Source organism: Gadus chalcogrammus, chromosome 4 (assembly GCF_026213295.1).
Source record: "Gadus chalcogrammus isolate NIFS_2021 chromosome 4, NIFS_Gcha_1.0, whole genome shotgun sequence".
NCBI classification, from domain to species: domain Eukaryota; kingdom Metazoa; phylum Chordata; class Actinopteri; order Gadiformes; family Gadidae; genus Gadus; species Gadus chalcogrammus.
Window position 1 is genome coordinate 6,203,824 of NC_079415.1, and position 10,000 is coordinate 6,213,823.

The 10,000-nt window shown below is 52.2% G+C and overlaps 1 protein-coding gene across 5 annotated transcripts in view; it reads right to left on the reverse strand.

Moving 5' to 3' along the window:
* shank3b (SH3 and multiple ankyrin repeat domains 3b) overlaps positions 1-10,000 on the reverse strand; it is a 26,354-nt gene that overhangs the window by 547 nt on the left and 15,807 nt on the right. For 4 of the 5 annotated variants that reach the window (XM_056589363.1, XM_056589361.1, XM_056589360.1 and 1 more), the window contains exons 21-28: positions 9,805-9,885; positions 7,458-7,588; positions 7,098-7,191; positions 4,737-5,537; positions 4,233-4,550; positions 2,914-4,072; positions 2,607-2,636; positions 1-2,205 (exon numbers count right to left, since the gene is read on the reverse strand). The exon at positions 1-2,205 is cut by the window's left edge and continues 547 nt beyond it. In XM_056589363.1, coding sequence (XP_056445338.1) covers positions 1,620-2,205; positions 2,607-2,636; positions 2,914-4,072; positions 4,233-4,550; positions 4,737-5,537; positions 7,098-7,191; positions 7,458-7,588; positions 9,805-9,885 — 3,200 coding nt within the window. In that variant the 3' untranslated portion in view covers positions 1-1,619. Of the gene's footprint in view, positions 2,206-2,588; positions 2,637-2,913; positions 4,073-4,232; positions 4,551-4,736; positions 5,538-7,097; positions 7,192-7,457; positions 7,589-9,804; positions 9,886-10,000 lie in introns of all 5 variants that reach the window. The other variant, XM_056589365.1, reaches the window with a different exon arrangement.

Sequence of the window (10,000 nt, forward strand, 5' to 3'; positions counted from 1 at the left end):
TATAACTGCAATACCATATAGTCTTCATCTATAACTTTGATACCATGTTGTCTTCATCAACAACTTTAATACCATGTTGTCTTCATAAACAATTTTAATACCATGTTGTCTTCATCAACAACTTTAATACCATGTTGTCTTCATCTATAACTTTAATACCATGTTGTCTTCATCTTTATCTTTAATTCCATGACTTCATCATCGCTATAACTTTAATACCATGTTGTCTTCACCATCGCTATAACTTTAAAATCATACTTTGAAAGAGTTGAATCAGATGTCACACATCTGCAACCACTTGGACGGTGTCGCTATGGCAACGGTAGGCCCTGTTGCCACGACAACGTGATGGCCATCCTCTCTTTCTGCGGAGAGTTACAAACTGTAGAGCCGACTTAAGTTGATATACCCAATTACAGGATAGGAATATAAAAACTATAGGCTTCAGACTGTCATATAATCTATAGAAAACGTCCTCCGGAGTCTTAGAAAGAGTAACCAATACTCTGGGTCTAAATGTATTGCAGCTAGGAAAGCGTTTCAATGGAAGTTAACTAGAGATGAGAAGGGCAGCAGAGAATAGTAAACCCATGAAGTAAATCCGGTCAGTTCTGATACACCGATAGGTAAAGGGGTATAAACCCAGGCCTATGGGGGCATGGGGTGGTGGTGCACGTTTCCGGGATGACCGTGGTGTGGTTACCAGGGCGATCGCGGTGTGGTTACCAGGGCAATCGCGGTGTGGTTACCAGGGCAATCGCGGTGTGCGGGGCGTGATCGAGGGTGAAGAGGTTATACTGGAGAGTAGATAACGGTTAACTAGTTAGAGAGGAACGATAAAAGAGGATGATCATTTCTGTACAGATGGCTTTAAAAGGAGATAGCACCGCCCACAGAAACTACACCCGGCTATGGAGCGTCTCAAAACAAACACCACTACAGTCATTAGTACTCAACACCAAACCATCCGCTAAACAACCTCTGAATTATAGAACCAAGGGATTACAAAGTCTACGCCAACATTATTCCAAGCTTGTAAGTGAAGATTGTGAATGATTAATAACTCCATAGAAACACAAAAGTCTAGTAAGAAAGCTGCTATGAAACCAATAGAATGGTTTAGCACACTGTTAGCCTGCTAGCCAACTTAGCATGTCAGCGAAGTCAGTAAGTTAGCTAACATACTGAGTTAACTGGACTAAATTGGCTAACACACTGAATAAGTAAACTCAGTAAAACAGCGAATTTGCCAACTAAGATAAATCGGTAAGATATCTCAATCGGTAAGTTAGCAAACTTACTTCTTAGTCTGTGAAAAAGAGAACAGCATCAGATCCTCAGAAAGGTGATAATCTAAAATGAAAACAAATAGAGGCAACACTGCCATTCATTTTCCTTCAAACATACTTGATTTAAGAGCTAGCTAGCACTAGATGGCTAGCCAGCGCTAAAGAGCTAGCGAGTGCTAAAGAACCAGGGATGAATCCCAGAGCAGGGAGTACAAATGCCGAGAGATCAAATTGCTTTGACTGCCTGAGATGTTTCAGTGACCAAAAGAGCATCTGACCAGAATATCAAGACTAAGATCTTCCCAGGGTCTGAGGAAGAGAGGTCAGGGGTCAAGCGGAGGCGTCCAGGAGCTGGCGCAGGGCGCGCTCGATGTTGATGCGGTGGCCCAGGCGCGTGACGCCCAGCTCGGCGTAGTCCTCCTTGGTGAGGGCCGGGAGGTGCGAGCCCTCGATCTCGTGCTCCTGGAAGCGCTGCCGGTGCTCGGCCAGCCCCACGCTCTCCAGCCAGTCGCCCACGTCGTACTTGCTCCACAGACCCAGGGGCCGCTGCCGCCAGGGCCGCAGGGCCAGCAGGGGCCCGCCCAGCACGGGGGAGGGGCAGGGCGAGGCGTGGGGCGAGGGGGAGGGGGAGCGGGAGCGCGCCCGGGCGCTGGCGCTGCGCATCACGAAGCGCACCTCCTTGGGCTCGGAGGGCAGGCTGAGGCTGGACGACTTGAGGATGGTGAGGCCGCGGCCGGAGCTCAGCTCGGGCCGGTCGGGGGAGGGCGAGGAGCCCAGGCCCATCAGCCTCTCGGAGCAGGGGGAGGGGGACGGGGAGGGGCTCCGGCGGGTGACGGGGTAGCGGCTCCCGGGGCGGACGGTGTAGCTGGTGCCCCTCTGAGAGATGGTGTGGAGCTCGCCGAGGCTGGAGAACAACCTGCAACACACCGCCGCGCGTCACTCTTCACTGTTATCTTCATCATCAATATTACTGATATGAATATGATTATATGCATAAATGATTCATCGCATTATTCAGAATGTTAGTAATAGCATGGTTAATGGAATGATGAATAGGATTATTTATAGCATTATCAACAGCATTATTTATTGTTTTATTAATAGTACTATTAACAGCAATATTAATAGCATTATTAGTAGCTTTTTTTAAATAATGTTAAATAGTGTTGGAATTGGGGTTATAGGTTATCAGGTTAATACCGAACCTGGTTATTAATTTTAAGTATTATTACATTATTATAACGTATTGTTAATATTATTATGATTCATAATGAATCAGCTTTAACAACAAATGTTTACCCAGGGTATAAAACCTACGATTTACTGTCTTCAAAGTCTGCTACACATCTGGAAGAAAAAGAACAAACATCTGGAACACTAGAACCATCTGGAAGCCTAGAACCATCAAGAACCATCTGGAACGCTAGAAACAAACCATCCTGTGACTGACCAATCTCTAACCTAGTACCTAGACCCACCATTTCTAACCTAACAACTTACCACCTCCAACCTATCGCCTAAACTGACCCCCTCTAACCTAGCACCTAAACCTAACCTTTTCAACCAAACTAACGCTAGTGCTTGATGGGTAATGACCTAGTCGACCGTTTCCATGACAACGCACCTTGCCCCGCCCACTGGCGACCTGCGTCCGGGGTCAAGGGGGCTAGGCTCCTCCCCCAGGGAGTGGCTGTCTTTGTTGAGCAGCTGCAGCCGATTGGCCAGGTCCAGCCCCGAGCCCGTCCTATTGGAGAGCTCCAAGGCCGTGCTCATCCTATTGGTCAGATCGACGGCCGAGCCCGCCCCCTGGCCTCCCAGGGCCACCGGCCGGCCCCCGTCCCCTGGCTCCGCCCCCCGCTCCGCCCCCCGCTCCGCCCCCCGATCCGCCCCCTCGCCGCCCCACAGCTTGGACCTCCTCTGGAAGAGGTACCGTGGCTGGCGGGCCGAGGGGCCGCCGGAGGGCGGAGAGGGGAGGAGCTCGCTGTCCGACGACTGCTTCAGCAGGGGGTCCCTGAGGGCGGCGCGGCCGCGGCCCACCGGGGAGCGGAGGCGGGGCTTGAGGCCGGGCGGGGCCGGGGGCGAGGAGGGGGAGGGGGGGGCGGGAGGGGAGGCCAGCGTGATGGAGGGAGGGAGGGAGGAGCTGGGGGAGAAGGACCCGTCCTCCCCCGCCGCCTCCCCCCCCCCGCCCCCCTCGCCCGCTCGCCGGGGCAGCAGAGCGAGGGAGGGGGGCGGGGGGGAGGGCAGGGAGGCGAAGGCGGGGGGGGGAGACACCAGGCCGATCCTCCTCAGCTCCTCCCGCGTCTCCTCATCGCTGGAGGAGAGGAGCGCCGGGGGGAGGGTCACCGTGAAGGCCCCGCCCTCCTCCTCCGAGCTGCCCACCGTCAGGCTCCTCCTCCTCTCCGCCTCCCCCCCCCCCGGCCCCTCGGCGGCCGGCGGGGGGGCGGGTCTCCAGCGCTCGGGGGAGGGGCCGGCGGGGGAGTTGAGCCCCCCCTCCGTCTCGGGCCGCTCCACTGGGCCCTCGGGGTAAAGGGGCGGGGCCTCGGGGTAGAGGGGCGGGGGCTCGGTGTAGAGGGGCGGGGCCGGCCGCTTGTGCCGCAGCTCCGGGCTGGCGAGGGGCGTGGCGGCGGGGGTGCGCTTGGCGCGGGCGTCGGGGGAGCCCAGGGGGGAGGAGCCCAGGGGGGAGGGGCTGCAGGACGCCTTGCTGCGCGGCTCGGGGGAGGGGCTTCGGGCCGTCAGCGCTCGCTCTCTCGCCGCCAGTGCCAGGGCGAGCGGGGACGAGGGATCTGGAAGATAAGAGGTCATGGGGTCACGGAGAGGACAGGGGGGAGGGTCAGGGGTCACAGTGGTCAGGGAGAAAGGGGTCATGGAGAGGTCAGGGGTGAGGGGAGTGACGGAGAGGGGGGGGGGGGGGGGTCAAGGGTCACGGAGAGGCGGAGGACTGACCTAGAGGCTTGCCGGTGAGCGGGTGGAGGAAGGTGTGGGGGGTGGGGGAGGGGGAGAGCACAGGGGCGGGGGGGGGCAGCTCCCCCAGGTCGTCCATGGAGTGGCTGAGGGTCAGGAGGGGCGGGGCGTGGTCCGACCCCGCCCCCTCCACCGACAGGAAGAGGGAGGAGCGGCGGCCCTGGACCCGGGCGCGCTCAGACAGGACCTGCTGCTGGTAGAGCTCCGCCCTGCTGGGGAAGGGCACGCCCCCTTCCTGCGGGTACAGCTCCGCCCTACTGGGGATGGCCCCGCCCCGTTCCTGCTCCTTCTGTCCCAGACCTGCAGAGGAGACGAGGAGACTAGGAGAAGAGACGAGGAGACGAGGAGACTAGGAGAGGAGAGGAGAGGAGAGGAGAGGAGAGGAGAGGAGAGGAGAGGAGAGGAGAGGAGAGGAGAGGAGGGAAGAGGAGAGGAGAGGAGAGGAGGAGACAAGGAGAGGAGAGAGGAGAGGAGAGGAGACGTCACCTTGCTCCTCCACTGGCGTCTGCTTCAGAAGCGGCGATTTCCTCCTCTGGGGTTTACTGGGTGGAGCCTGCTGGCCGACATTACCATACGGGTTTTCTATTTGACGGCCCCGCCGACGCGTCAGAGGGGATTGGCCGACAGCAATGATGGCGGGGTGAACCGAGAGTGAGTCGCTGTGTGTAACTGTGAGTGCAGGTGTGTGTATAGGTGTGTGTATAGGTGTGTGTGCAGGTGTGTGTGCAGGTGTGTGCGCAGGTGTGTGCGCAGGTGTGTGCGTAGGTGTGTGTGCAGGTGTGTGTGCAGGTGTGTGTACAGGTGTGTGTGTGTCGCGGTGTGCAAGTGGGTGTGTAGGTGTGTGTGTGTCGCGGTGTGCAGGTGTGTGTGTGTCGCGGTGTGCAGAGGTGTGTGTAGGTGTGTGTGCAGGTGTGTGTGGGTCACGGCGAGCAGGTGTGTGTGTGTCTAAGGAGTCTTGCAGGATGATCATGGAGCGGGCTTTTCTTTGGCGCTCTGCGTGAGCGTGGCTTCTCAACGGCGAATCAGAGAGCTCCTGCAGCCGTGGCTCTGCCCCCGGCTTGAAGCTGGAGCGATTGACCCCCTCCCCCCGGACGGGGGGGGGCGGGGGGAGGAAGGAGGGGGGCGGGCCGGAGTCCAGCAGGTAGAGGGAGGGGGAGGAGGGGGAGGAGGGGGGCGGGGGCGGGGCTATCTGTGGCGGGGGCGGGATGAAGCCATCCGTCAGGGAGGAGCTCCGAGGAAACCGGTGCTCTCCAATCAGAGCGGAGATACGATCGTCCTCGGGAGTCCCTGTGAACCAATCACACGTCAGCACACCCCCCTGAGCATACCGATGGTGTGTGTGTGTTTATCTAGTGTGCGGCCGTGTCTCAATTCAGGGGACGCATCCTTCGAAGGACCCGGTCTACGACGGTGTGGCCTTCGTAGACCCTGAAGGCCGAACCGATGGCCGAACAAAGCGTTTTAAATGAGATGGGCTGGCTTACGGACGATTTCCAGGTTGTGTAACAAGCCGTTAACACCCATTACCTCACAACGACAAGGTAAAGGGTGTCACCTAGCAACCCCGACAACTGCGGCTCACACCGGACGGCGGAAGGGAGATATGGAGCTGTTATATAATAATTACATAATCGAAAACGTTAATTAGTTTAACATTATATGGCTAGTGTTAATGTCATTGAACTTTGACAGCAAAGATACATATTTAAAACAGTCCAAACTTTATTTTAATATAAAAATAGGTTTTTACATAGTTTTGGCGTTAAATATGTAATTTGCTGCAGCTGCCGCTTCCGCTCTCTCTGCCGCTTTTTCTGAAAAAAATCAACGTGCAATGCATCATGGGATACCGTGGGCCATGTAGGATTCAGCAGGTGGATCCTTCAAATCCAGGAAAAGAGGGGCTGCATTTGTCGGCCGCATTTGAAGGAGCCTTAGAAATGCGACAGCCTTGACGAGGCGCTGTGACGCAATCGGTCTTCAAATACAGCCTTCGAAGGATGGAATTCAATTGAGACGCAGCCTGTGTGTGTTTGTATAGTGTGTTTACATAGTGCAGGGGTACTCAAGTAGAAATGATGAGGGGCCACAAAAAAATTTTTCAGTGACTCAAGGGGCCGGTCGGTATACGTGTGACTGAGGCCGATATATGCTCTGTTTTAGACGTAACGCGTAAGCACGTAAGATACATAACCCCCCCTTGCGCGGTAAAATATCCCCCCTTACGTGCTTAAGTGCGTCGGCCAAAATTCCTGACTATGCGACTAAAACACTACGGCCCTACGCAGCTCGCAAAGACTGTGATTGGCCAGCTAACCACATCCTTTCAGGAGTCTCACATTTCCGGTTTTACAGCATAATAGCGCCATTTTTAAAAGGCTGTGACAGAAGCGAATGAAGAATTTTGAAGAAGGAGAAGAAGAAAACACAAGAACGAATTATGATAATTATAAATATAAACAAGCCAGCGATTTCCACTTCCACGCCCACAGATTCGTTTGTTGCTCCCCCTACTGTTCTGGCGGAGAATCCCCTTGCAACACGCGCAATCCTTAAGGAACCTTAAAGGAACCGTAAATCAAAACTTGTCTAAAACAAGTCCCTTGTGTAAATTACGTGCTTACGTCTCTGCGTCTAAAACGACCCTAAATCGGCCTTGACTGCTGCTGAGATGGACTGTCTGCCTCGAGTTTGGGAGGGCTGGAGCGGTCTGTGGGCTGGAGTGCTATCTGTTTATCGTTGCAACCCCCAGCCTCGTATTGAGATCGCGCGGACTGACATAGTGTATAGTGTGTATGTGTATGTGTGTGTGTGTGTGTGTGTGTGTGTGTGTGTGTGTGTGCGTACCAAAGGACTTTGTCCTGCTCATCCCTCTGGGGACGGCCATGGTGGTCTTCTCCACCGGCTGGGGGGGGGGCAGGCCCTGACGCTCAAACAGAGACTACGTTCACACAAACACAGAAAACACACACACACACACACACACACACGCACACAGACACACAGACACACACACACACACACACACACACACACACACACACACACACACACACACACACACACACACACACACACACACAGAACACGGTAGTAGTATTCAGTACCACTACGGTAATATTATAATTCACATATATAACTGAATTAGTAATGTAGTAGTACTAGAGTACTACTAGAGGTAGCCTGCGGTACTGCGGCGGTCCTCACGTTGATCTCGGCCTGTGTGATGCGCCGGCTGCTCGGTCGCTGTCGGACCGTCGCCGAGCGCACTTCCTCCGTCGGCCGCGGCCTCATTACCACTTCCTGTGACGTTCCCGCCAGCATCTCATCCAGTTTCTCTAGAAACACAGTGAGCCAATCAGACGGCAGCGTCCACTCAACCAATCGGGCCACTCACAGCATTGGTAGCGTACAGGGCCGGCGCTCGGCATAGGCGACCTAGGCGATCGCCTAGGGTGGCAAATGTGTTGGGGGCGCCCTCTGGTGGCGCCCTCAATTAATTAACAAATGGAACGGAGAAGAGAGGGGGAGCGGGATTAATTGTTGGGGCGCACTGAAAGCCTCACCGTAGTACGCAGGACAATGTGATAAGGTGCACCGAAACGGTCAGCGCCGGCCCTGGTAGCGTATTAACATAGTCTAGCCTAGGATCCTAGACGCTAGACGATTCGGATTGGCTCACACCCCCCCCCGATGACATCACGTCGTCACATTGTGATGATATTCATGACATCACAGATTACATCACTGACGTCACAACATGCGAGTCTGACCGCACAACAGCATCCCGTCATCACAATGACATCACAATGACATCACAGTGACATCACATCAACACAAAACCTATGGAATCTGACGTCACCAACACACGAGCGCCACAACATGCCTGCGCCACAGTTACATCACATTGATGACATCACGGTGATGTCACTGTGACATCACGAGCACACTACGACCTCAACACTGTCGAGAACGCGACTCACCGAAGCGCCGCCTTCTGGCTGAGGCTTATCGATGCAGAGAAACACAGGTTAGCATGATGCTACATGAGATAGTAGCGTTAGAAACACACAGGGTAGCATGATGCTACATGAGATAGTAGTGTTAGAAAAACACAGGTTTGCATAATGCTATATGAGATAGTAGTGTTAGAGACACACAGGTTAGCATAATGCTATATGAGGTAGTAGTGTTAGAAACACACAGGTTAGCATTATGCTACATGAGATAGTAGGGTTAGAAACACACAGGTTAGCATTATGCTACATGAGATAGTAGTGTTAGAAACACACAAGTTAGCATTATGCTACATGAGATAGTAGTGTTAGAAACACACAAGTTAGCATTATGCTACATGAGATAATAGTGTTAGAAACACACAGGTTAGCATAATGCTATATGAGATAGTAGTGTTAGAAACATACAGGATAGCATTATAGAAAAACCCAGGTTAGCATTATGCTACATGAGATAGTAGCGTTAGAAACACACAGGTTAGCATAATGCTATATGAGATAGTAGTGTTAGAAGCACACAGGATATCATTATGCTACATGAATTAGTAGTGTTAGAATCACACAGGTTAGCATTATGCTACATGAATTAGTAGTGTTAGAATCACACAGGTTAGCATTATGCTACATGAGATAGTAGTGTTAGAAACACACAGGTTAGCATAATGCTACATGAGATAGTAGTGTTAGAGACACACAGCTTAGCATAATGCTATATGAGATAGTAGTGTTAGAAGCACACAGGATAGCATTATGCTACATGAGATAGTAGTGTTAGAAACACACAGGTTAGCATTATGCTACATGAGATAGTAGTGTTAGAAACACACAGGTTAGCAAAATGCTATATGAGATTGTTGTGTTAGAGACACACAGGTTAGCATAATGCTATATGAGATAGTAGTGTTAGAAAAAAACAGGTTAGTATGATGCTACATGCGAAAGTAGTGTTAGAAACATACTGGTTAGAATAATGCTACATGAGATAGTAGTGTTAGAGACACACAGGTTGGCACGATGCTACATGAGATAGTAATGTTAGAGACACACAGGTTAGCATGATGCTACATGAGTTAATAGTGTTAGAAACATGCAGGATAGCATGACGCTACATGAGATAGTAGTGCTAGAGATACACAGGTTGGCATGATGCTACATGAGCTAGTAGTGTTAGAGACACACAGGTTGGCATGATGCTATATGACATGAGATAGTAATGTTAGAAGCACAAAGGTTGGCATGATGCAAAATGAGCTTATAATGATTATAATGATGCTAGGGGTGCTAGAAGCAGACAGGTTAGCGTGATGCTACATGGGCTAGAAGGGATAACAGGTTAGCATGATGCTACATGGGCTATAGTAGTATGAGTATTATTGGTGGTATTCATAGTAGTATTAATGTGTAGTACCTATTTCCTCCAGGTCAGCTGTCATGGATTAGTAGTATTGACAGTATTAGTAGTATTGGTGGTATTAGTAATAATGGTTAAATAAGAAGTATTAGTAATACTGGTAGTATTGTATGATGATGTGTAGTACCTATCTCCTCCAGGTCAGCGGTCATGGACTTGGAGCGCAGAGTTAAAGATGTACTGGGAGCCCTCTTCGGAGGGGGCGGAGCTACAAACAACCAATCACAGAGCAGAGTTAAAGATGTACAGGGAGCCCTCTTCGGAGGGGTCGGAGATACAAACAACCAATCACAGAGCGGAGTTAAAGATGTACTGGGAGCCCT